This window comes from Vombatus ursinus, unplaced genomic scaffold, assembly GCF_900497805.2.
Source record: "Vombatus ursinus unplaced genomic scaffold, bare-nosed wombat genome assembly UNPS02014821.1, whole genome shotgun sequence".
NCBI lineage: Eukaryota > Metazoa > Chordata > Mammalia > Diprotodontia > Vombatidae > Vombatus > Vombatus ursinus.
Window position 1 is genome coordinate 50,550,572 of NW_020954599.1, and position 27,776 is coordinate 50,578,347.

A 27,776-nucleotide genomic window follows, 5' to 3' on the forward strand; every position below is an offset into this window, starting at 1 on the left:
GATCCGCACCATGATCTAGGGCTTTTTCCCAGCACCCCAAAACCTCCCGTGATCTTGGGGTGCCTCTGTGCATCTAGGAGCACCCCAAAACCCCTACCCCTCTTCATAGAGAAATATAAAGTTCAGATATTACAACAATCCTTAAAGAGCTTAGAGCCTAGTAAGGGAATATAACACTAACACAGACAACTTTAACACCTGATAGTGTGTTGAAAAGAGAAAAAATAAAGTGCTTTGTAAGGTCTGAAGGGGAGAAGACTGATTCTGAGACGGAGCAAGAAAGGTTTGTTAGAGCACAGCATCAAAGTTGAACTTTAAAAAATGGGTATAATGTGAAGAGTCAAAAGGAGAAAAAAAGGGATTTAAAGCGTTAATTAGGACATAGCAATTTAAGTAAGCACAAGATATGTCTGAAGAACAGAGAGCAGTGAAATTTATATAAAGCTAAGAGTAAAGGGACCTTTTGATATTACTCTTAATAAATGCACATTTTTAATAACAGAAAAATTCTACTTTACACTGTAGGTATAGATTTTGTGATAAGTCAGGTGGCATATGTTAGAAAAAAAGGTTTATCTCCATTAGAAAGTAATACAACTTCACTAATACACAACAATGAAGGAAAACTGGCTTGACCAAAATATTTTTTTTTCCTATGGAATATTGCCTAGTAGAAATGAAGCAATGCAAATGTTTTTATAAATTTTAATTTGTTGCAATCAACTTATTTATTAAGTGAAAAGCAGTTTCAGAAAACTAAAAATAATTTCAAATTATTTAAGATCATTATGAATGAATAAAAACATTTATTAATAGCCATCATTTATATAGCATTTCAAAGTTTTGCAAAACCCATAACATATTATTTCATTTCATCCACATAACAATTCTGTGAGGTAAATACTATTATTATCCCCATTTTACAGAGAAGAAAATTGAGACTAAAAAGTTAAGTGACTTGCCCAGGATATTGATATCTTCTGTTTTCTTACATCATCAGAATTTTCCTCATTATCCCTCTCCCTTCCCCTCCCAGAGAACCATCTCAAATAACAAAAAATATTTTTAAAGAAAAAAAAATTTAAATAGAAGAGAAAAAAAGTCTACAAAACTGATCAATACAATGAAAAAGTCTGAAAAACACATGCAATATATCATGTCTGTAACACCTCCAACATCTGCAAAGGATCTGGATAAGGGCAGTTTTCTTATTTCTCTTCTTTGGGTTAATACTTGTTCTTTGTAATGCTCAAATTGTTTCAAATTGGTGTTCTTTCCATTTACATTGTTGCAGTTATTGCATGTATTGTTTTCTTGGCTCTGCTTACTTCATTCTGCATCAGATTGTGTAAATCTTTCCACTCTTCTCTGTATTCATCGTATTTGTAATTATTTTTTAACAACACAGTAATATTCTGTTTATTCACCACAATTTGTTTTGTCATTCCCCAATCGACTTTGCTTCCAAATCTTTGTCATTACAAAAAGTGCTGTTATACATATTTTGGAGCATATAAGATTTTTTTCTTATCAATGACCTCCTTGGGATATAAGCCTATTAGTGGACTCTGGGTCAAAGAGTATAGATGTTTTAGTCACCTCATTTGCATAATTCTAAATAAACATTAATTTTTATAATGTAGTCAATTACTTTGAATCCAGTAAAGCAGAAATATGGTATTGTAATTAAATTTACTTTTACCATATATCAACAAGTAATTATTATGTACCAGGCACAATGCGAGAAGCACAAATGTACAATCCCTACCATCTTAGGGAGCTTACATTTTATCAGAGGAGATAACAATTACACATATAGTCACACATAAAATAGATACAAGAAATTTTGGAGTGGAAGGCACTAACAGCTAGAAGGATCAGGAAATGCTTAATGCAGAAGGAAGCACTTGAGTTTAGTCCTAGTGGAAACTGAGGATTCTACGAGAGGCAAGGAGCGAGTGAATTCTAGGCATGGGAGATTGTAAATGTAAAACACAGTGGCAAGAGATGGTGTTCTACACATAAAGAATAATAAGAGGGTAAATTTGTTGAAGAGTAGAGGTTGGAAAGTAATGAGTAACAAGACTGGAAAGGTAGGCTGAAGCTTTAAACACCAAACAGAAAAGTCTAATTTGATCTTAGAGGAAACTACTGGAGTTTCTTGAGTAGAATAACAGTATTAGCCACTGTACTTCAGCAAAATCACTCTGAGGATTAAAAAAAGAAAAAAAGGGGAAAGGACCTATTCAGACAAAAACATTTATAGATGCGGCTTTTTTTTGTGGTGGCAAGGAATCGGAAATTGAGGTGATGCTCCTCAATGGGGGAAATGGCTGAACAAGTTGTGGTATATGAATGTAATGGATACTACTGTGCTATAAAAAATGACAAACAGAACGCTCTCAGAAAAACCTGGAAAGACTTACTTGAACTGAGGTAAAATGAAGTGAGCAGAATCAGGAGAACACTGTGCACAATAACAGCAACACTGTACAACAATCAACTATGAATGATTTAACTATTCTCAGCAATACAATAAGCCAAGACAATTCCGAAGGACTCATGATGGAAAATGCTATCCACATCCAAAGAAAGAATTGATGGAGTCTGAATGCAGATTAAAGTATACTTTTTCACTTTATTTTTTTTCACGGTTTTTTTCTTTTAGTTTGTTTCATCTTTCACAACATATGGAAATATGTGTTACATGACTGCACATATATAACCTATATCAAATTGTTACCATCCTAAGGAGGACGTTAGGGAGAGAGGGAGAAAATTTAGAACTCAAAAATTTTTTTAAAATGAATGTTAAAAATTGTCTTCACATCTAATTGGAAATTAGAAATTGGGAAAAAATAAAATACATATTTTAAAAAATGAAAAAACTAATACAAAAGAAAAACTGCAAAGGAACCTTTGTAGATCTATAGATATATGTATTGATATAGCTATATAGATACATAGATAGTCACGTATAGATGTGGCTATATAATATATATGTATATATGTGTATGTGTGTGTATATATATGTATATATGTGTATATACACACACACACACACACATATATATATGAAATTAAAGCCTTTGGTTTAAAAAAAAAATCACTCTGAGAGCTGTGTGATGGAATGGAGAGGGAAGAAACTTAAGGCAAGGAGACCAATCTGAAGGTTATTGCAATTAGTCCAGCTAAGAAGTAATAAGAGCCTAAACCACTATGGTGGCTGGATAAATGAAAAGCGGAAAGATATGAGAGATGATGAGGAAGTATCAATGGAAAGATTTGGCAATGAATTGGATTGAGAGTCAAGGATGACAATGATGTTGCAAACTTGGGCAAATGGAAAGATAGTGGTTACTTTGTTAGCAATAAGGAATGGGTTTTCAGGGGAAAGGGAATGAATTCAGTTTGAGATATGTTAGGTTTGTGATGTCTATGGGACAGATAGTTCAAAATATCCAAAGGGCATGTGGTAATGCAGACCTGAAGACAAGGAAAGGGATTAGGGCTAGATATATAGATCTAGGAGTTATATGCATAGAGAAGATAATTAAAATCACAGGAGCTAAATTACTAGGAATAAGATAAATACATCAAAACAACACTGAGGTTTCATTTCACACCCAGCAAACTGGCAAAGATGACAAGAGACGGACACGGTCGATGTTGGAGAGATAGTGGAATGACAGTCACACTGATGCACTGTCGAAGAAGCTGTGAAATGGTATAACCATTCTGGAAAGTAATATGGAATTACACAAAACAAGTAACTAAAATGTCTAAACCCTTTGACTCTGATATCGCATTGCTAGCAAATACCTCCAGGAGGTCAATAACAAAAATGAAAAGCTCTATAATCACCAAGATATTTATAGCAGCACTTTTTTTTTTTGCCTATGACTCTTACTTCCTTTATTACTTTTTTTATTTTAGACAAATGCTAGAACTTAAACACATAATAAGAAAAAAGCATAAACTTAAATATAAAATAAGAAAAAACAAAAAAAAGTCATGTGCACAGCAGAACATAGATGATTCAAAATATATAGCAATAACTTTTCATTTCAAGAAAGCCTATATATATATAATACTATGCATTATGTTGAAAGCTGTCCATGTTTTCTTCCTTGTAGGTTTTCTTTTGCTCTCTGCTGTACACTATTTACTTTGCTCTTTTTTCCCCCTCCCTCCCCCCACCCTGCACCCCAAGGCTACAACTGAACATTGGATACATTTATATATAGGTATTGATATATACACATACTTATATATATATACACATACATACACATGTAAACACATGCTTTCCCTAAGAGAAAGAAGGAACTCCTAATCTTTATTTTTATGTTTGCGCATATCTCTTTTTTTCCTATCTATCCTAACTCCTCTATTTTACTTCTACCTGCTAACTTACCCTCCTGTTACTTAACCTATTTCCATTCCAGAAGCCTTTCCTTATCTTCCCATTTCCCTAAATCTAAATCCCCTTTTCACACTCTCCCTTCTAAAGATCCCTCCTTTATCTTCTCCCCCCCATCTCCTTAGTTTTATTTCCTTCTAAATTTAGAAGACTTTTATACTTTTCTAGATATATATGTATCATTCTCTCTTGAACCCATTCCTGATGAAAGTAGGTTTCCAGAACTAACAGCCCTCCTCCTCCATCTAATTCCTCTGTGTCAGTTCTTCCTCTTGGACCTCATTTGTAAAAGATAATTAATTACTCTTTTAGCTGTACTTGAACAGTTCTACTTTTTGAATTCATATCATACTCAAGTCTGCCCCAATCTTCCTTATAAGTTACCTAATTACTAGTAACAATCTTAGATGTAAGTTTTACATTTTTTCTTTTTTTTTTTTTAAAGGCAATTAGGGTTAAGTGACTTGCCCAGGGTCACACAGCTAGTATGTGTCAAGTGTTTGGTCTGAGACCAGATTTGAACTCAGGTCCTCCCGACTTCAGGGCCAGTGCTCTATCCACTTTGCCACCAAGCTGCCCCTAGGTTTTACATTTTTCATAGACAAAAGGTAAACAGTCTATCCTTATTTAGTCTCTTGTAATTGGTCATTGGTACGTATCTTATATTTCTCTTGGCTCTTACATTTTAAATCTTCTATTGAGTTCAGTGTGTTTTTTTTTTTTAACAAAAACCTGAAAGTCTGACAATCAATCAACTATCCTTTTTTTTTTTTTCATTCAGAATTATGCTTAGCTTTGCTGGGTATGATATTTTCAGCCAGAAGCCCAATTCTTTTGCTCTTCAACATACAGCGTTCCAAGACCTGCAATCTTTTAGTGTCGCCACTGCTAGGTCTTGTGTGATTCTAACAAAATGTGGTTGGGAATGTTGCTTCTGCGTATCACTTATCAGGCGGTGGAAGCCTTACATTCAGCATATTTGGGAGCATGTATTGGAACCAGCCAGTTAAAATTGGTTTAAACTAAATTCCAGAATTCCCAGGTCAAGGAGAAGATATTGCAAGCAGCCAGAAAGAAACAATTCAAGTACTGTGGAAACACAATCAGGATTACACAAGATTTAGCCGCTTCTACATTAAGGGTCTGGAGGGCATGGAGTATGATATTCCAGAGGGCAAAGGAGTTAGGACTACAACCTATTCAATATTATATTCTATATTATAGACTAGCATAATACACAGTCATTACTATTCTTGCTATTAAGGTACTTAAGGCAAACGATTTAGACACATGACATGAGCATGAAGAAATTTCAAAGATATTTTTAAACTAATACATGTCTACTACCATACCAACACAAACTTTATGTCTAATGCAATCACTCTCAATACTCAAATGGGTCTATGATCTCATTAATTCAGGAATTCCCTCTAATGACCCTTCTAAGGTCACAACCCATCCACATCTGTCTATGATGCAAGTCCCAAAAATTTGTTATAGGAAGTCTACCCCACATAGCTAGAAACCTTCCTCTGTTTTATCTCAACATATAAGAAGGTACCAGTGAAGCATTCTGACCACCTACCTGTCATCCCTCACACTCGCCATGTGATCAGCCTATCTTCTCTTTCTGTCTCACAATTTTTGATGACATCCTTTACTCTTGTTTTACTTTGGCTATATGTTGCCACCTGTTCACATCTACTACAGACCTTTCCATTGCCTTCTGTGTGATATTCAACTTCAGTTCTTTGAAAGTAGTGGTGTTGCATCTTTCATTGGCATACAATAACACTGGTAAAATGTTTGAATTGAAAAGATGGACCTTTGCTGTTAAGAGAAGCTTAAAGTCAGTAAAGCTGCTTTGCAATTTCCTGAAAACAATTTAGCCTGCTCTCTTTACTCCTTTTCAACTCTGAGCCCAGCTGATTGTCCATATGTATGGCTGGTTTCAGATATACATACTGTTGGACAAGACCTACAGGGCGTCCATTCAAATGCAGGTTGAAATCTGGGTAACAGACATTCTTCATTCACTTGGTTTTTCCTATGTGGACCAAGAGGCCAAATGCTTTTCAATGATCCCAGACCTCTTTAAGGAGGTTCTCCAATGTCTTTTGAAGCTTAACTGGAGGACCTCAATGTCCAAAAGAATCTCTCTTCAACCTGGATTGCCTCTATCACAATGGCAAATACTTTTGGCAGGCAGATACCTCCCTGTTTTATGCCTCATTTGAGGTTTATTATCAGAGGTTGGCTGAACAGGGTTATTTTTGTCGTTATATCTTACAAAGATTCTTGGATAATCTTGGTGTATGGATAGGAATATTTTGTTATAAAAGAACCTATAAAGCAGAGCCTTGGTCTACAAAATCAAATATCTTTATCATAATGAGGAAACAGTAAGTACAGTGGGGGCTTATATTCTCCACATCATTTGTGGAAATTCAACACACTTTTATGCACTCATTAAGCATTAGTGGTTATAAGTAAGGTAGAAATTTCTATTTACAATAACTACCCTTGACAACAACTGAAGAAACATTACCCCGATTTATGAATTTTTTAGTTATTCCTTTTTTCCAAATATCATGTGACAGTACCTCATAACTTTTGTACATGTTACCTGAACCTTCCATTGTAATTCCTCTATTTATTACCATCCTATGTCACCAAAATAAATAATTTTCCTTCACCTTTAATCATCAGAAAACCAAAACTGTCAAGTAAGGATCCATTTCTGAACTCATTAAGTTATAGAACTATAGAACATCTACAGAACAACTGATCTCTAGCAAGCTCCAACATTCTTGAGGATATATACATGTGTGTGTGTGGATATATATATATATGTGTGTGTATATATATATATATATATGTCTTGATATATCTTTGTATCTCCCACAGTGTCTATCCAGTGCCTTGTGTTACGTATATTCAAATTCAACATTCATCAAGCATCTAACCTATGGAGTACCATAAAGTGCTAGCCTTTTCCATAATTTGTAGAAAATATACAAAAGGAGCTCCTAAAGTGAAAATCTTAAAAGTGATTATTATTCATTGGAAGGACAGATACAGAAGCTAAAGTTTAAATACTTTGGCCATATAATGAGAATGATCACCCCATCACTGGGAAGGGGGAGTCACTGAGATCTAGCTCCTACCTAAAAAGCTTTGACTTAACTGAGATCTCCCTTTCCTCCTGCCCACCTGACAGTCAGAATTAGCTGAGGGCTCTGAGGACCACTCTGCCCATCCACATTTGAGGAGCGACACATGAATACACATTCTCTTTATCAGCTCACTTCTCATTCTCTTGCAACCTGGTCTCTGAACCTACCACTTAGTGACAACTGCTCTCTACAAGATCACAAATAATATCTAATTTCTAAATCCAATAGCCTTCCTTCTTCCTTCCTGAGCTCTCTATAAACAGTATACTTTCTCCTCCCTGGGACTCTTATTGTTTTATTGTTTTGTCTGCTCTCCCCTGGTTCTTCTCCTACCTGCCTGACTGCTCCTTCTTGGCTGTATCATCAATGTTTTCACACTCAGAGCTATCTAGAGACTTCTTTTTCTACACTCTCTCTTGGTGATTTCATTGCAATGATCATATTGCAGGTGACCCAGTTGCCTATCTGGGCCTTGTCTCACACCTTAGCTCTAGTTCGATTTGAGCAACTGACTGATGCTGATATCCCTACAGAGATATCTCAAACTCAACATAACCAAAACAGAACTCACTATCTTTTTCGCTCAATCAATACCTCTTTCAAATTTCCTTATTTTCTGTCAATTGCATGAGCATCCCTCCCAAGCTATGCAACCTTGGTAGGAAGAAAAAAGGCACTTTTGACTTCCTCTCGCTCAACCTATATATCCAATTAGCTACTGTGTCAAAGGTAAGATTTGAACTCAGGTCTTTCAAACTTCAAAGTCCAGCATTCTTGGCAATACTTATCTCTCAGTAATAAGTAGCACTGGTATCAAAGTAGCAATAATTACTACTTTTTAAATCTTGAATTTATAGGGCACAACTTTTAAAAGCACAAAAACCTTGTGGAATATAAGGTTATTATTGCATTTTTCAGATGAGGAAATTGAGGTAAAGAGTTCTATTGCTTGTTTGAAGTCACACATCTAAGTAATAACATGGTCATTATTATTCTGATGGGGTAGGGGCCCATCATTCAGTTTCAGAAGCGGAGACCTTTGCCCCTTTTCGCCAAAAGGAATTTGGCTCCCATTTGTTTACAGACCCCCAGAAAACCCTTAAACTTTTAGATTCCTTATAGACTCCCCTTATCTCCCTTTGAAAGCCCTAGCCCCGCCTTTTGATCTTATTCAGATGCACCTTTGCCCCTAGCCCTAAAAAGAATCTGGCTCCTGTTTGTCTACGGTCCAGAAAATCCTTAAACTTTTAGGTTCCTTATCTACTCCTCTTATCTCCCTTTGAAAGCCCTAACCCCAGATCCTTTCAAACTTCTACCTTCCAGTTCCCTTCATTATCTATTCCCATTATTTATTCAATCTCTCAGACCTTCCAATCTGAATTCTTACCTAGACCCTTTTCCCAACCACCCCCCCCTTCCTCTGGCCACCCAAAGTTATTTAAGTGTATATAAGATCCACCCTGGCCCCCATTCAAACGCTGAGATTCTCTCATGCCCAAAAGGCTGGGACTGTCTCATACCCACTTGTCCCTACGGGTGTTACTAATCTTCAGGTTCCTTAAGAGTCTGGCCTATATGATTTATCTCTAATAAACTTTGTCTCTGGCTGGAAGATTTGAGTTGAATTCATTCAGGCAGGGCCCGCATTGCGATCTTGGGTTTGAGCACCCCAAACCTCTAGACTTCTTCCACTTCCACCAAAACCGCTCTTTCCAAAGTTAACGAATTCTTAGTAGCCAAATTCAGTGGCCTTTTCTCAATCCTCATTCTTTCTGCAGCCTTTGACACTATGTTAAAATTGTGTCTTGTTTTGGTCTTCCTGACCACCACCACCCTACCCCACTTCTAGTCATTATAATACATTCCTAAGTAGCCAGCATAAAGAGGCAATAGTAGGAAATAAGATTGCAAAGGAGAACCTGGAAGTCATGTGCATAGTGATCAAAGGAGCATAATTTATAAACTGTATCATATATTAACCAAAATTCACTTCCTAGTAATATGTCCTAGGAATTGCTGTCAGGGCCTTGTGGTTCTTTGATATGCATATCTCAGACAAGTTCCAGACATCCACATTAAGACTAGCAGAATACCAAATAGTAATGATTATGTGATGATATGGACGTATTAACTTTAAAGTTTTACTGAGAACTCTGAAACGATTCGTATAAGTTAATGAGCTGTCTTAAAAAAAAAAAACCCTATAAAAATGAGACCTCCAACTCCTACCCCCCCATTCCCACCTCTGAACACTCATCTCCATCAGGTCCATGCTGTTCAAGTGCTTCAAATTCTAATCCATGTTTATGAATGATACAGTCTGCCTCTCTCCCTCCCCATCCTCTTCCCTTACATTGCCTGCTTTCACCATCCCCCATGAGGTTTCTGTAACCTCTGTGTCTTATTAAAGTGTGATTTGTAGCCCCGCTTTCTGCTACCAATCATGGTCTTTCCCAGCAAGTACCCAAATAATCAGTCACGACTGCCTCCATTTCATAATTTCATATATTAATTAATGTAAGACAGGAGAAGCCACCGGAGGTTTTGGGCTCCAGCCTCTAGCAGGTTCACTCTTGATCTGGACAGCCACAAGGACAAGAAGACAGCTTCAGAGGGGTTAAATAATTATTTATTCTTATTCTTCTCAAGTGGGTTGCTGATAATGGCAGCATCAACTCCTACACCTTCCCCTAATTACTCTTCTCACAAGGGCCATCAAGAATGGGACAACAACCCCTATGTAGGAGCATAACTCTTATCTCATTCCCCTAAGACTCAATGGGGGCCGGTGGAGGCAGACACACATGCATTCCCTTATACATTCCCCCTAAGCCTTGATAGGAGGCGATCAAGGCAGGCACAGCATTCAGCTGGCATACTTTCCAAAAATCCCTGACCAGTGCTCACCTGATTTATAGGGAAGAACACAAAGAAGGCATTTTGCCAGCAACAGCCTCACAAGTTTACATAAACGTTAGCAATATCCTGATGACATCAGGTTAATTACGACTAAACTCAAATGTTTACATTATCTCATTCATCACCATATCTCACTGTGCAGTCATGGCAGAAACTGTTTACGGTATGAAAACCTGGGAACTAGAGATTGTTTTGGTCATGGATCCTGGGAACTATTACCTAAAAAAGAATAACAAATCTACCTTATTTACAATTAACAATTCCAACACTGTTGATCACTCTCTCCTCCTTTGGTAGTCTCTTCTTGGTACTCTTGCCTAAGTTTTTGAGATACCATGCTCTGTCCTCTTACCTATCTTTTCTGTCTGCTTTGTTGGCTCTTGCTCCAGATCATACCCTCTAACCATAGGTATCCCTCAGGGTTCTGTCCTTCTCCCTTTATACTTCTTCACTTGATGATCTCATCAGCTCCCACAGAATTTATTACCATCTCTATGCTGATGATTCTCAAATCTACCTATACTACCCAACCTCTTTGCTGACTTCCAATCTCACATCTTCAACTGCCTTTCAGATATCTCAAACTGGATGACTAGTAACTATGTCCAAAACAATTCATTATTTTTCCACCTAAACTCTCTCCCAATCCTACCCAGTCCCTCAGCCTTAGAAACTAGGAGTCATCTCTGTCTCTGAGGCCTTTTATCAAATCTGTTGCCAAGGCCTATCGATTTACCTTTGTAACATCTCTCAAGTACACCCCTTCCCTTCACTGCCACCATTCTGGCACAGACTTTCATGATTTACACTCGGACTATCGAAATAGCCTGCTGGTGGAGGGAGCCTGCCTCGAGTCTCTCCCCACTCCAATCCATCACCAAAATGATTTTTCTAAAGTGCACGTCCAACCATGTCACCCACCTACTCAATAAATTCTATTCCCTTTCCCCTCAAGGGATCGTCTATTTGGCATTCAAAGCCCTTTACAATCCAGTGTCCCTACCTGCTACCTTTCCAGTTTTTTTAGACCTTATTCCCCTCCACTTACTCTTGAATCCTCTGACACTGGCTGCCTAGCTCTTCTATGAATAAAACACTCCACCTCTGGGCTCCAGGTGTTTTTCTTTGGCTGTCTGCTACACCTGTATACTCTCCTTCCTCAACTCCATCTACTGACTTCCCTGGCTTCCTTTACAACCCAACTAAAATTCCATCGCTTATAAGAAGCCTCTTAATTCTAGTGCCTTCTCTCTGTTAATTATTTCCTATTTATCCTGGAGCATAATCTCAAAAATGACAGAATGATATCTATTTGAATCCAAAGCAAACCATTCAACATCACAGCAATACAAGTCTATGCTCCAACCACTGATGCAAAAGAAGCCGAAATTGATCAGTTCTATGAAGACCTATAGCATCTTCTAAAAATAACACTGAAAAAAGATGTAGCATTCATCATATGGGATTAGAATGCTAAAGCAGGAAATCAGGGGGCAGCTAGGTGGCACGGTGGATAGAGCACTGGCCCCTAAGTCAGGAGGACCTGAGTTCAAATCCGGTCTCAGACCAAACACTTGACACTTACTAGCAGTGCGACCCTGGGCAAGTCACTTAGCCCCAAATTGCCTAAAAATAAAAAATAAATAAATAAAAAAGTAGGAAATCAAAAGATAATTGGAATGACTGGCAAGTTTGGCCTTGGAGTACAGAATGAAGCAGGGCAGAGACTAATAGAGTTCTGTCAAGATAACTCACTAGTCATAACACTCTTTTTAACAATCCAAAGGGTGACTCTACACAAGGACATCACCAGATGATCAGATAAATGATATATTTTGCAGCCAAAGGTGAAGAAATTCTATACAGTCAGTTAAAAGACCTAGAGTTGACGCTGGCTCAAATCATAAGTTTATTACAAAATTCAAACTTAAATTGAAGAAAGTAGGGAAAACCATCAGACCATATAGCTATGACCTAAATAACATCCCTTAGAAAACAGGAAGTAGAGGTGATGAATAGATTTAAGGGATCAGATCTGGTAGACAGAGTGCCTGAAGAACTATGGACAGAGGTTTATAACATTGTACAGGAGGCAACAAAAACATTCCAAAGAAATAGAAGAGAAAGAAAGCAAAATGGCTGTTTGGTGAGGCTTTACACATAGTTGAGGAGAAAAGGATAGTTTACATTTTGTAAAGCAGAAAGGGAAAGATACACCCAACCCAACCAAATGCAGAATTCCAGAGAAGAGCAAGGAGGGATAAGGTTTTCTTAATTGAGCAATGCAAAGAAATAAAAGAAAACAATAGAATGGGAAAGACAAGAGATCTCTTCAAGAAAATCAGAGATATCAAGGGAAAGTTTCATGCAAAAATGGGCATGATAAAAGACAAAAGAAGCAACATTTAAAACTGAATATGGAACAACTGATAGGTTTAAGATTGGAAAAAAAGACCATGACAAGACCATATATTGTCACCTTATTTATTTAACTTATATGCAAGCACATCATGCGATGCCAGGCTGGATGAATCAAAAGCTGGAATTAAGGTTGCCAGGAGAAATATCAACAATCTCAGATATGCAGACAATACCACTCTGATGGCAGAAAGTGAAGAGGAATCAAGAAGCCTCTTGATGAGGGTGAAAGAGAAGATTGTAAAAGCTAGCTTGAAGTTTAATATGGGGGGCGGAGCCAGGATGGCAGAGGGAAAGCAGTGACTTGCTAGAGCTCTCCCCCAAACCCCTTCAAATACCTACAAAAAATGGCTCTAAACAAATTCTAAAGCAGCAGAACCCACAAAAAAAGAGTAAAACAAATTTCCAGCCCAAGACAACCTGGATGGCTAATCAGAAAGGTATGCCGGGCAGGGAGAGGAGCGCAGTTTGGCATGGGCACGCAGGTTGCAGGGACCCTGGAGCAGGCCTCAGAGGACTGAATCGAGGGAAGCTGTGTCGGTTTCCAGACTTCTCAACCTATGAACGCTAAAGACAACATGGAAAAAGTGGGAAAAAGTGGGAAAAGTCTGTTACTGCAGTGAGACAAGAAGCTAGATTTCAGCCGCCCTGAGGGCAGCTGCTGGCTTCTGAGCTTCCGGCCCACAGACTACGGGGGAATCCAGTGGCTGCTCAGAGGGGGATTGAAAGGATCTCTTTGCCACAGCTGAGGCAGGAATCTCTTGCTTTACGGGTACTTGGATCTGGGTCACAGTTCTGAGGGGCGGTACTAGGGAGAGGAGGAGCTCTGGTGCAGTGGAGCTTGTTGTGGTGGTGGAGAGGAAACACCTCGACCCTTATCATAGCATCTTGGAAAAACTGACACTTTTCAGGTCCCTAGAAGTATCTCTGAAAACAGCTGTACAAACCCCCAAAGCTTGGGACAGAACATTCTCCACATTGGAAACAGACTCTTATCTTAACAAAGAGTTTAAAACTCAAGTAATTGGTTGGGATCATGAGCAAGCAGCGCAAAAAGAGTCAGACTATATTATCTTACTTTGGTGACAAAGAAGATCAAAACATACAACCAGAAGAATAAAACAAAGTCAAAGCTCCTACATCCAAAACTTCCATGAAAAATATGAATCAGTCCCAGGCCTTGGAAGAGCTCAAAAGGGATTTTGAGAAACAAGTAAGAGAAGTAGAGGAAAAACTGGGAAGAGAAATGAGAGTGATGCAAGAAAATCATGAAAAGCAAGTTAACAGCTTGCTAAAGGAGACCCAAAAAAATACTGAAGAAAATAACACCTTAAAAAAGAGCCTAACCCAAATGGCAAAAGAGGTCCAAAAAGCCAATGAAGAAAAGAATGCCCTAAAGAGCAAAATTGAACAAATGGAAAAGGAAGTCCAAAAGACTACTGAAGAAAATACTTCCTTAAAAATTAGAATAGAGCAATTGGAAGCTAGTGACTTTATGAGAAATCAAGACACTGTAAAACAAATCCAAAAGAATGAAAAATTAGAAAACAATGTGAAATATCTCATTGGAAAAACAACTGACCTGGAAAATTGATCCAGGAGAGAGAATTTAAAAATTATTGGACTATCTGAAAGCCACGATCAAAAAAAGAGCCTAGACATCATCTTTCAAGAAATTATCCAGGAAAACTGCCCTGATATTTTAGAACCAGAGGGCAAAATAGAAATTGAAAGAATCCACCAATCTCCTCTTGAAAGAGATCCCCAGAGGAAAACTCCTAGGAATATTGTAGCCAAATTCCAGAGTTCCCAGGTCAAGGAGAAAATATTACAAGCAGCCAGAAAGAAACAATTCAAGTATTGTGGAAACACAATCAGGATAACACAAGATTTAGCTGCTTCTACATTAAGGGACCACAGGGCATGGAATATAATATTCCGGAGGGCAAAGGATATAGGATTACAACCAAGAAGCACTTACCCAGCAAAACTGAGTATAATTCTTCAGAGGAAAAAATGGTCATTCAGTGAAATAGAGGACTTTCAAGCATTCTTGATGAAAAGACCAGAGCTGAATAGAAAATTTGACTTTCCAATACAAGACTCAAGTGGAAAATGAAGAGTTAAACAGGAAAGAGAATTCGTAAGAGACTTTTTAAGGTTTAACTATTTACATTCCTGCATGGAAAGATGATATTTGTAACTCATGAGACCTTTGTCAGTATTAGGGTAGTTGGAGGGAAAAATTAATGTATGTATATTCTATAGATAGATAGATAGATAGATAGATAGAGGGCACAGGGTGAGTTGAAGATGAAGGGGTCATATCTGGAGAATAAAATTAAGGGGTTAGAGAGGATTATACTAGGAGAAGGAGAAAGGGAAAGGTAGAATGGGGTAAATTATCTCACAAAAAAAACAGAAAAGAAAAGGCTCTTACAGTGGAGGGGAACTAGGGGAAGGGGAGAGGAAACGAATGAATCTTATTCTCATAGGATTTGACTTAAGGAGGGTATGACATACACACTCAATTGAGTATGGTAATCTGTCTTACCCTACAGGAAAATAGGAGGAGAAGGGGACAAGAGAGTAGGGGGATGACAGAGAGGAGGGCAAATTGGGAAAGCAGGTAATCAGAAGCAAATACTTCTGAGGATGGACAGGGTCAAAAGAAAGAATAGAATAAATGGGGGGGCAGGATAGGATTAAGGGAAATAGAGTTAGTTTTTCACAGCATGTCTACTATGGAAGTGTTTTGCATAACTGCACAAGTATAACCTATATTGAGTTGCTTGCCTTTTCAATGAGGGTGGGTGAGGAGGGAGGAAGGGAGAAAATTTGGAACCCAAAGTTTTAAAAAACACGTTTAAAAAAAATGTTTTCACATGCAACTGGGAAATAAGAAATACAGGAAATGGGGTACAGAAATCTATCCTGCCCTACAGGAAAATAGAAGGGGAAGGGGGGGGAGAGATAGCAGGGATAGCAGACTAGGGGAAGGGGTATTCAGAATGCATGACATCTTGGGGTTGGGGGAGGGGCAAGATGGGGTGAGAATTTGGAACTCAAAATCTTGTGGAAGTAAATGGTGAAAACTAAAAATAAAAAAAAAAAAGCTTAACATGAAAAAAATTAAGATTTCAGCAACTAGTCCCACCACTTCCTGGCAAATAGAGGAAGAAAAAATGGAAGCAAAGTCAGATTACATATTCTTGGGCTCAAAGATCACTGCAGATGATGACTGCAGCCATGAAATTAAGAGTCAGCTCCTCAGGAAGAAAATTTTGGGAAATATGGACAACATACTGAAAAGCAGAGACACCTTGCCAACAATGTTACATATAGTCAAAGCTACAGTTTTTCCAGTAGCAATGAATGGCTATGAGAGTTGGTTTATAAGAAAAGGTGAGCACCACAGAACAGTGGTGATTGAAAAGACTTTTGAGAGTCCCTCAGACAGCAAAGAGATCAAATCAGTCAATACTTAAAGAAATTAATTCAGGCTATTCACTGGAAGGTCAAATACTAAAGCTCAAGCTTAAATACTTTGGCCATATAATGAGAAGACTCTCTTTGGAAAAGACTCTGAAATTGAGAAAGATTGAAGACAAAGAAAAAGGGGATAACAAAGGATGAGATAGATAATGCCTGGAAACAATAAACATGGACTTAGATAGTGGAGGACAGAAAGACCTGGTGTGCTATGGTTGAGGGAGTCACAAAGAGTCATACAGGATTGAACAACTAAGCAACAAATTTATCCTGTTGTCTGTATAAATTTATTTGAATGTTGCCTCTCACATTAGATTGTGAGCTCTTGAGGGCAAGGACAGCCTTTTGCCTCTTTCTGTATCCGCAGCACATAGGAAAAGCTTAATAAATATTTACTGATTGATTGATTCTAAATTAGCAATCAATAAATATTATAATATAAAGTATATTTTCTTTTTTACTACTACTCATTATCAAAATATTCTGCAACTAAACCTACTATGGGGAAATAAATGTATATTAAATATTTACTCTATAGAGTATTAAAAACTTCTGTTTATGGATGGAGCATCCAACAATGGCTAAAGTAAGGAACAGAGAACTTTTTCTAGATGCTAAATTATTTATCTGGTATCTTTATGGGGTCTTATGAGAATTATTCCACATAAAATTTTTCAGACCAAAAAAACCCAAAATACACCTCCATGACCTTTGTTTAAAAACTGTCTAAAGTTACCTGCTAAATTCTTCCGAAGCCTTAATAATAAGTAAAAATAGTTAATATATATCCACTTAATTTTCCTGCTCCATTATTTTTATGAATATAACCTGTCTCTAATACCTAATTCATTTACATAGCTAATGCTTTTAATTTTTTCAAAGTACTTTACTATATATATGTATGTATATATGTATATGTATATGTATATGTATATATATCTCAAATCTCATTACACGCAAAACTGTCTAATAATTTGATTTATGCTTTTATAAATGCTTTACTGAGAGACAATGTGGCATAATGGATCAAGGGCTAGTCCCAAGTTGGAATCAGGAAGACCTGGTTCTAAATCTTACCTCCAACACATGGTAAAAATTACTTAGCCTCACATTGCCCTTAAGTAATTCTCTCAGCCTCTTAGTTACTGAGTTCAAATCTGTTTAAACGGAAAGGTTTCCCCCTGCTTTTGTTGGTTCACCATCTCCTCAAAAAAATCTGTCAATGGAATATATCTCTAATACCACTAGGAGAAGAGTGGTTAACACCAAGTTCCAGAAAATTCTTTCCTTGGCAGGATTCTTATATATGGTTTTGTTCAGCCAATCAGGACCCCCCAACTCTCCACAGGGCTATAATGATCTTTGGAATATTGTGGCATAAAGCAAAGACACTATATTTCTCAGTTCTTTTTCGACTAGGCATCTAAAATTTCCAGACATCATAAACACAAATGTATTAATAATACTATCATCACTTATATTTCTACCTTTGAATCTTAGATAAAAGGGCACAACAGCATGAATTGGCTGGGAAAAAAAAGTGCTTCCATTTCTCATTTCAATTTTTTTGTTTCACTTTCTTCTTTATTTGTAAGTAGAGATGGTAATGGTTCCCAAAAGAAAAAGAGTTGATTTTTCTGAGATTGAGAATACTATTTAATGAAGAATGTCAACTGCAATAAATGTTTTTTTGAAAAGTATTTTTAAGTTCTTTGTAGAGTTTTCTATGGTTGTACCAAAAGCTATCCTCATCAAGGCTTGTTATACTTCTTGATAAGATCCTCAAAGCTATTATTTTCAAAACGCCTATTTTTCCTGAGAAGACTTATACGAACTGATCCAGAGAAAAGCAAAGCAGAACCAGAAAAACAATTTACAAAATAATGTACGTGGAAGAAGAAGGGAGTAAGCATTTAAAAGGTACCTACAAGTCAGGCACTAAGTGATTTAATAATATTGTCTCATTAGATTTTCACAACAATGCTGTTATCCCCATTTTATAGCTGAGTAAACCAAAGCAAGCAGAGGTTAGGTGATTTGCCAGAGGTCACTGAGCTAATAAGTACCTAAACAAATATTTGAACTCAGGTCTTTTTAACTCCAAGCTCCTACTTTATTCACTGCACCACCTAGCTGAAAACAACACCGACCCCAGAAGTGGTCAATGCAGTGATCAACTCTGATGTGAGAGGACTTGATATTAAAGTAAGCTTTCAGCCTCCTTTATAGTTGTTGAATAAAGCAGACCTTTTCAGACATGACCAGTGATGTTCATTTATCCTGCTCGGTTTGTTGCAAGAGAGCTCCTTTTCTGAAGAAGAGAGGAAAATATCACTGGGAAACGACATTTTAAATAAAATACTTTAAATGTTTATGTGGCATTTGTTGCTCTTTTTAGTAAACACTAGGTCATTGTGAGGAAGGTACTTTGTAAGGTTGAAAGCCCTATATAAAAGTGAACTATCAATTTTTGCTATAAAGTATATTACTACTCCACCAGCCTATCAAGGTTTTAACAGTTCTGGTTCTTTTGAGTCTCTGATTCTTTTGAAAGGAATGATTGTTAAATAATAAATTATTAGGGAAATACTTGACCTTTCCCAAAAATTTACCCCACCTAAACCATCTTACCTAAGTGGAGCTATTGCCCAAACCAACCAGAAAACCTTACAAAGAATTTAATCTAAGGTGAATTCTGCCCAACTGTGTTCCACTCTGGGGAGTTGGGGGGGGGGGTAGATCCTTTATCTAGATTGCCTGAAGCTGGGGGTGGTCTGAGAGCACTCATTCCCCCGACCCTCATTATGATAGGTTGGCCTCTCATTATAATATTCATTCTTCTCATTAATTGTTAACCAGAGATTGCCACTCTCAAGAACACCTACTCTTCCGAGGATATATAAGGGTTAAATGGGTTTCACGAGGGGTGTTTGGCTTTTGAGAGTGCCACTGATCCCTTTTATTATTTCCTAGCAATGATTAATAAAATGATCAATTACCCAGAAACTATTTTTCTTGAACTTTTTATATGTCACACTTTCCAATTTTTTCCTTCTGGTTCCTGAAGCCAGGAGCTACAATAAAAAATGGCTCACATCTATTTTAACTGTTTTTCCAAATATTCGTTTTCAATTTCGCCAACTTCCCAATATTATTAAGAGGCAAATTTACAACATGGGATACATGCCCTAATACAATTACAATGTAGGTATTTTCCTATTATGATCAGCCATGGAACTTTCATGTTTCTTATAAAACAACGGGTAGTAGCATGGTGTTATAAAAAGAGCAGTAGCTTTGCTGTCAAAGAACCTTGGTTCAAATTCTGTTTCTTCATGTGTACAATGAGAGAGTTAGAGTAGATGTAAATGCTAAACCTTCTCACTCTAAAACTGTGACCCTATGATATTAAATCTCCCTACAGTAGCAATACACATATTTTACAACTGATGTTGCAATGCCCCCTAGAGGCAAAACCAACAGTCCTTGAGTTTTACTGTACTGTTTGAACTCCATGTAAAGCATTGTAACATTCTGAGATGGTATTCTTTTATATAAAGTTTCCCAATCATTTCATTTTTTAGAAATGGATGAGTCCATTCTAAGTAGTATTTTATTTATCATTTTAATAATAATTTTGATCTTTTTTTTTCCTTTTTGGATAAAAAAGGAGCTAAAGTCCTCAGGAAAAAAGGAAAAGAAAAATATTTCCCCCTCAACCTTTCCATCTCTATCCCCAATTCACTTCATAAAAAGAACTATAAGAGATATGAAATCCTATTAGAGTTTCTCTATCCATTTATACCAAGTTCTGTATCCTTCAACTTTGGAAAAAAGGTAATTAACTTATTTCACATGCAGTTTATTTTTCTGTTCATTATTTCAATAAACATATATTGTGTCTACCATGTATAGAATACTGTGTGAGGTGCTGTAGGAGATACAAAGTTTACTACCTAGGCAGCTAGAAGGTGCAATGAATACAGCATTAGACCTAGAAACAAAGACTTGAGTTCAAATCCAGCTTCAAACACTCACTAGCTGTGTGACTTTGAGCAAATCACTTATCCCTCTATTTGCCTCACTTAACTCAAATGTAAAACAGGGATAATAACCTCTCAGGGTTGCTGTGAGGACCAAATGTGATATTTGTAAAGTACTTAGCAGGCACTATTTATTTGCTAGTTATTATTTGCTAAGACTAAATCTATATCCACATGCACTTTGACATACAGAGATGACACAAACACAGCAACCATTATATACAATATCTCAAGGTAAATACAATGTAAGTTCAAAGGAGGAAGGTCATTTATCAAACAGAGAGAGTTTCATCACCTTGAAATATGAGAAACTGACATGAGCAATATATTATACACAATTCATTATGCCCAATAAAAGTATAACTGAAAATAAAAAGTAAATCAGAAAGAATAATCTGTCTATTTAATGAATGCTAAAGAATAGTTTTCTACTACAGCTATATCAGAAGGGAGCTAAACCAAGCCATATAGAAATCAGTTCTGACTTCATAAACAGCACAGAAAACATCCTATAAAGAATGGACGAGGATACTACAGCAAGTCATTCCTCAACAGATAAGTGGTCAAAGAATATAAACAACTGTTTTCAAAAGAACTGCAAACTATCAAAGTATGTATGAATCATTACATGAAAATCTTTGCCAAATTACTAATGGTAAGAGAAATGCACACTAACTCATAAACAGAAACCTGGCAAAGAGGACAAAGATTAACAAAATATGGAAAGATAATATTGAAAAGGCTGAAAAAAAGATGGGATTGGGGGGAAAGGGAGATAAATGATTAAAGGAAAGACAAAAGGCATCAATAAAAGGTATATATACATATATATGTGTATATGTGTGTATATATGTGTGTGTATATATATATGTATATAGAAAGAAAATAAATCCCTGAGAATTCAAAAATGTGTAGTTTCCTAAAGCAATATTTTCTGCCCTACATTATAGGATCATAAAATTTTATACCCATGAATAGTCTAACACTTAATTTTGGAGATGAGAAAACTAAAGTCCAGAGAGGCAAATAAAGTGACCTGTCCAACATCACAAAGACAGTAAATAGCAGGGCCAAGACTCTAACTAACCCACATCTTCAGACTCCAAATCTAGGGCGCTCTCTATACTATTTCATGCTGCTGGATGGACAGAAGGAAAGAAGAAAGTAAATTGACACGAACACTCCCATCCTGCCACCCTCCTCAAGTTATTCAGCAAAGTGATCTAAGACAGTATTATGTTTGCATATGAAATATTAATACTCAAATCTTCCATAACATGACCCAAAGTGAAAAGAGACTTAGAAAGTAAGTAATGTTATTTTTAAGTATGATCAAACTAGACCAATCACTAAAGATACTTTTAATCATTTACCAAATGAATACCTGACTGTTATTTCACATATCAGTCATGCCTAGCAATTTTTCTGGTAAAATCAGTACATCTGAATATATTACTCTAATTCTATGATAATATACATTTCATTATCAATAAGACAAGAATTATATCGCTACTCTTTAATGACAATAATTACTGAAAAATAATTCTTAACACCACTTTTTAATGACTGGCTTTACTTTCTGACTCAATCTAAATAACCTTATGACTTAAATAATCTTTAGTTCAAAACAAAAGTATCTCAAGGTTTCAGCTAACATATTATCTTCAGCAGATCTCCTCAATTTGTCCACAGCCATTAGAACAAACTTTTGTTTTTTATTAAATGAGTCCTAAGAAGACAAGACTGACATTGCATCAGATATACCTTCAACATTTTTCAAAAAGAGATTATTGGCACCAAATAACTTAGTTAGTTTTAAAATAAAGCTCTATGGCAAGCAAACAAAATGTCATTAATAAAGAAGTATTGATGACAATAATATATCCTCTTAAGGGATAAAGTCTCATCAAGAAAAGTGAATTCAGAGCCAGGAGATCTCAGTTTGAATCTTTACATTAAGCTTACTTCCTACCGGTGAGACCTTGGGCAAGTCAATTAATTTTTTTTTAATTCTGTTCCCTAATCTGTAAAATGAGGAGAATGGACTAGATAACATCTTACGTCTCTTCCTGATAAAAAATGATAAGGATATGAACGAATTTATATGGAACTTTATGGTTTATAAATGCTTTCTTCACAATAGCTTATAACAGTGGTTCTGAAGTATAAATATTATGCCTTCAGGGAAGTTAAATGGCTTGTATATGTGGCATGGATTTGCTTTGATAACATTCGGTCAGGAACCAAGACTACCATAAACACTCCCACTGCGCTTGCGCCATGCTAGATAATGTAAACACTCAAACTTAACCCATGAACACCCCCAATGTGCTTGCTCTATACTGACACATCACTATATAACCAAAGTTAACGTAAGCTTATGAGCTTATTGTTGGCATGTTTCCTTCTTTGTCTGTTTCTCTATCTATTTGGCGAGCACTGGCCAGTAAGCGTGGAAAGCTACAGATGCTGTACTAATGGGTAGATGTTCTCTTCTCTTCCCCCCTCCCACCATACCCCTCATCTCACCAGCCACTAAGAAAAGGATAATAAAGGAATACTAACACCTTAAGTCAGGCCCAATCCAGTGAATCTGCGATGGAACTGAGCTCCTATCTAACAGCTTGTCTGGTTACCTATGTGGTGACAAATACAGGGGTCTCGGATCCTCTGGCTCCAAGTCTACTTCAACTGACTATGTTCAAGAGTTTAAATCTGTGACCCTATGAGGGCAGGAACTATTTCATTTTTGTCTCTTTCCCCCAGTGCTCTGGACTTAATAAATTGTTGTTGAATAGAATCAATCCTAGTCTTACCTTATCAAGCTGCACAAAGTTGAATCTCCCCTTTCACACAGAATCAAACACAGACATTTAGGACTAGCTGGGTCTTTAAAGATTATCTGCTATAATCCAAATAAGGATATTAAGGCCCAAAGAAGCTAAGTGAATTTTACCACAGTCACACAACTAGCTAATAACAAGACTTAGACTAAAACTTGGGTCTTCTAAGTTATGGTCCAGTGGAATTTCCACACTAGAGCAATTTCCAGAAAAATGGCAGAGAGATCTAATGGGAGATGAACAACTTGAGATCCTCCTCAAAAATAACAAGAGAAATACTTAAAAAGGAACAAAATTACCATAAGTTTCTACAAGAAAATTACAACTCACCAAAATGACAATGAGCCAAGGGAAAAGAAGCTCCAATACAGAAATTACTACGGAGTAAGAGAAGTACACGAAAATACATCAAAGGAAATGTACACAAAATAGTATCAAAAATAGCGAGATATACTCAAATAGATAACAAACATAGTCAAGAATCAAGAACTCTGAGGTCATCTTTCATTCTTCACTCTTTCCTACCTTCTATATATGAACAGCTGCAAATCTAGTTGATCATTTTTGCACATCACTTATATCCATCTCATCTCTCCACTCACACGGCCATTATAGTAGTTAAGGCCTTTATCACCTCTCTCCAGGACTACATTACAATAACCTCCTAATTCATCTCTCTACTTTCAGTCTCTCCTCTCTCCATGATGCTATCAACTTCATATTCCTAAAACAGAGATATGACCATATCATCGTCCTATTCCAAAATCTTCAGTGGCTCTAGAATAAAATACAAACTCAATGGTTTGGCCTTTACAGTATTCCAAATCTGGCTACCACCTATTTTTTCCAGTATTTTACATAATTGCCCTTCATGCATTCTCCTTTCCAATCAAACTGACCTGCGAGCTGTTCCCAAGTACATAATATTTCATTTCCTGCCTTTATGCTTTCTCACAAGAGGCTCCCCACATCTGGAAATCATTCCTTCTTCATGTCAGCCTCAATGAATTCCAAACTGCTTTCAAAGAATAACTCAGATTTGGCTTCCTAGGCCTTTCTTGTTCCCCCTAACTGGGAGCCTTCTCTCAAAGGTGCTTTGTTATTTTTTTGTTTACTAGCCTGCATTCATGTTGCCCACTCTCCCCCGACAGTAGAACTGACTGGTTATCTTCCACTGTGATTCTTGAAAAACGTTTTCCTACATTTCAGAATAATTATTTCCACTATTTTCTTAGCCCATATATAAAAACTCAAACTGGAGTTCAAAGTATTTAATACAACTTCTCATTTTGTTATTCTCAGGAGCACAAAACTAAAAAGTACAAAATATTTTTAAACATTTCCCAGACTCATAAAAAACTTCCATACACAACTACACATTAAGGCAGCACTTTTCTTTCGTTATTCTGATCTGTGTAGGCCTAGAGTATTACTCTGCCAATAAAGTACCCCTTCTTTCAAAACCTTTCTAGCAACATCACCAGCTCTTTTTTACTCAAGGCAAAGGCACAAAGTTAAAGAAGAGGTTCTTTTTCCTACTGATAGTTTCCAAAGCCAACAATTACCATATTCCAAGAATTTCACAAAAGGTCAATCATGTTCAACTAGTCAGTCTTACAGATGATAGCAGCCTGTGGGTAGCTACTGCTATGATCCACTGCCCATAGCAGCTCCAACATCTTAACCAACTGAAATAAAGGTGAGATACTTTAGAGAGAGTATCATGCTGCCAATTCTAAGGACTTTCAGTACCTCTTTCCTGACTCCAAAATTATCAATCTGCCTCTATCTCACCACAGATTCCTTCCCAACACCTCCCATTCCCCCAAAAGACTATCAGCGCCACTTCTCTCCATAGTAAATCACATTGTTTCAGGGAAAAAGAGTTTAGGATCAACTGAAAAAAGTTAAGTAGAACTGTTATTTTATCAGATTTGTCAATTACATACATTCTAAATGCATCTATAAACCAAGCTTCTTCATAGGAAATTAAGTTAAAATGAAAGGAAAAAGTATTACCAGTTTTGAAAATAGTGAACTACTGTAAACAAAAGAATAAAATATTTTATTTTTGGAAAATCTAGCATTAAATCCTCCACATAAATACTTGAAACAATATACATCATCCAAAATAGAAACTGCAATGCCAACTTACCAATTGAGGCATCACCATCTAACAAATTGTCATCTTCAGAGGTCTGGAAGTCCATAATAACACCTGCTCCATCTAAAAGTTCCTCGTCACTACTTGCACTTGTTATACTGTTGTAGCTATTTCGATAGTAGCCTCTATGGAACAGCTGCTCAGACTCCATTTAGTTATTTGATGAACTAAAGAAAATTTTAGAAAGAACATTGTGTTTTAGTATTCTCTTGATATGCAATATTATACTATGCAATTTATAACAATACCAAAAGACAAAATCTAAATGAGATTTCAGAATGTTTAAAGGTAATATTACATTTACCTATTACCAACTGTTTACCTATTAAAAATTCTGTTTTTCAAAGATACAAATCAAGTACTGAATGATTGCTTTACTGGTTCTACAATATCCTATCCTTGTTCTTTAATTCATTATTTATATTCTGAGTTTATAGTCGAAGGTTAAATAGACAGTTACTCCTTAATGAAAGATTAAATCACAATTACATTTTTCATTACCAATAGCAACAAATAAGACCACAATTTAATCTTTACCATTCTTATTTCCAATACTCTCATTTTAATTATACAGACAACTAGTATTCATTACTCACTACCTAAATTCTTTTAAAACATTTCTACTTGGTAACTTTCTACCAAAGAGCAAAAACCTGGGAGACCGGTTATGATTATAGAAAGGTCTTTATAAAGCATAAGGCAGAAAATAAATGTAAACCAAGTAACAGTAACAGACTTTTGTTCCAATTTTGTTACATCTAAGAATTCCACATGGATTCATATATTCCTATAATGTTTTTGTCATTTCTAGGTGGCAGGCCATTCCATCTTGGAGATGATATTAGATATTAATGAAACTCAAAGGATCTCACCTTCCTTGTCTGTAAAATGAGGGTGTTGGACTAGATGATTTCTATTGCCCTTTCTAGATCTAAAATTATATGAATTATATTATATAAGTTATATGAAAATTAGCATCTAACAGAAGTGTACTGGTTAATAGATGTCTTAAAAGCTCTAAAAGTAAAGGGCTGAAAGAGTAGTCATGAACAAGCAGCCAGAAAAGGGTACAGCTTTGTAAGATAGGGATCATTAAATGACCAACCACAATTTCAGAGGACTCAAAATGAAACATGTTACCCAGTTCCTGAAAGAGCTGAAGGACTCAAGAGTACAAATTGATACATGGTTTTTTGGGACTTAGCCAATGAAGGAATCTGTTTTGCTTGACTATACTTGTTTGTAACAGGGGTTTTGTCTTTCTTGATTTTTTAATGGAGGAAGAAGGGTGAGGGGTAGAAGGGAATGTATATCTGAAAATACAATCAAATTTAATTTTAAAAAAGTGCTCATTATGTGAGTTGTACCAAAGACATATACTAAAGAAAAGAAGTAGAAAGAAACTATTATTCTAGAGCTATAAAGATGTACTGCTACCTTAAGATTTTCTAAACATTTGGAAATCTGAATACAAAAAACAATCTACTTATGGTAAAGTAATGGCAGAGAGTGGCTAGAAAGGCCTAAAAGAATGACTAACAATTTTCCAGTTCTCTTTGTAAAAATATAATCAAATAACATAATAAAAATAGTTATGTTTACTTCCAGAAATATAATTTTCTGGAGAAAACAGAATTCATCAAAAACAGAGAAATGTAACCAGTTGCCAACAGTTGCCTAAGCTAATCAAGTCCAAGACAGAATTATCTATACTTTTCTAATTTCTTAGAAGATACCAAAAATTATAACAAAAACTTTCAAAGAAAACTGATTAAACATTTATTCCTTTTTAATTTAGATAATATTTTACCTATCCTCTGTGGAATTGTGAGGAGAGCAGTCTGTAAACTGTCAAGCAGTATTATTACATTGAAAAGGATGGAATAGGGGGCAGCTAGGTGGCACAGTGGACAGAACACCGGCCCCGGAGTCAGGAGGACCTGAGTTCAAATGTGATTTCAGACACTATACTTAATAGCTATGTGACCGCGCAAGTCATTTCACCCCACTGCACACCAAAAAAAAAAAAAAAAAAAAAAAAAAGGATGGTATATTCTACAGGTACATGATAAAATATAAAGACATGATGCTGTAGTAAGGGTATATTATTGTCACTAATAGTTAACATTTATAGCATGTTTTATAAAGTTCTTTATTATCTCATTATTATCTCCTTTGACCCTCACTTATAACTTTCCTATCTTTCAAAGGCATATCTTTTAGAGCACCGGCCCTGAAATTAGCAGGACCTGAATTTAAATGTGGCTTCAGATCAAACACTTGACACTTACTGGCTGT

At 36.3% G+C, this 27,776-nt stretch overlaps 1 protein-coding gene across 3 annotated transcripts in view; it reads right to left on the reverse strand.

The window, feature by feature from the left end:
* The window catches only part of CLCN3 (chloride voltage-gated channel 3), a 106,799-nt gene that overhangs the window by 67,560 nt on the left and 11,463 nt on the right, over window positions 1-27,776 (reverse strand). For all 3 annotated transcript variants that reach the window (XM_027837424.1, XM_027837423.1, XM_027837426.1), the window contains exon 2: window positions 25,470-25,645. In XM_027837424.1, coding sequence (XP_027693225.1) covers window positions 25,470-25,629 — 160 coding nt within the window. In that variant the 5' untranslated portion in view covers window positions 25,630-25,645. The remainder of the gene's footprint in view (window positions 1-25,469; window positions 25,646-27,776) is intronic.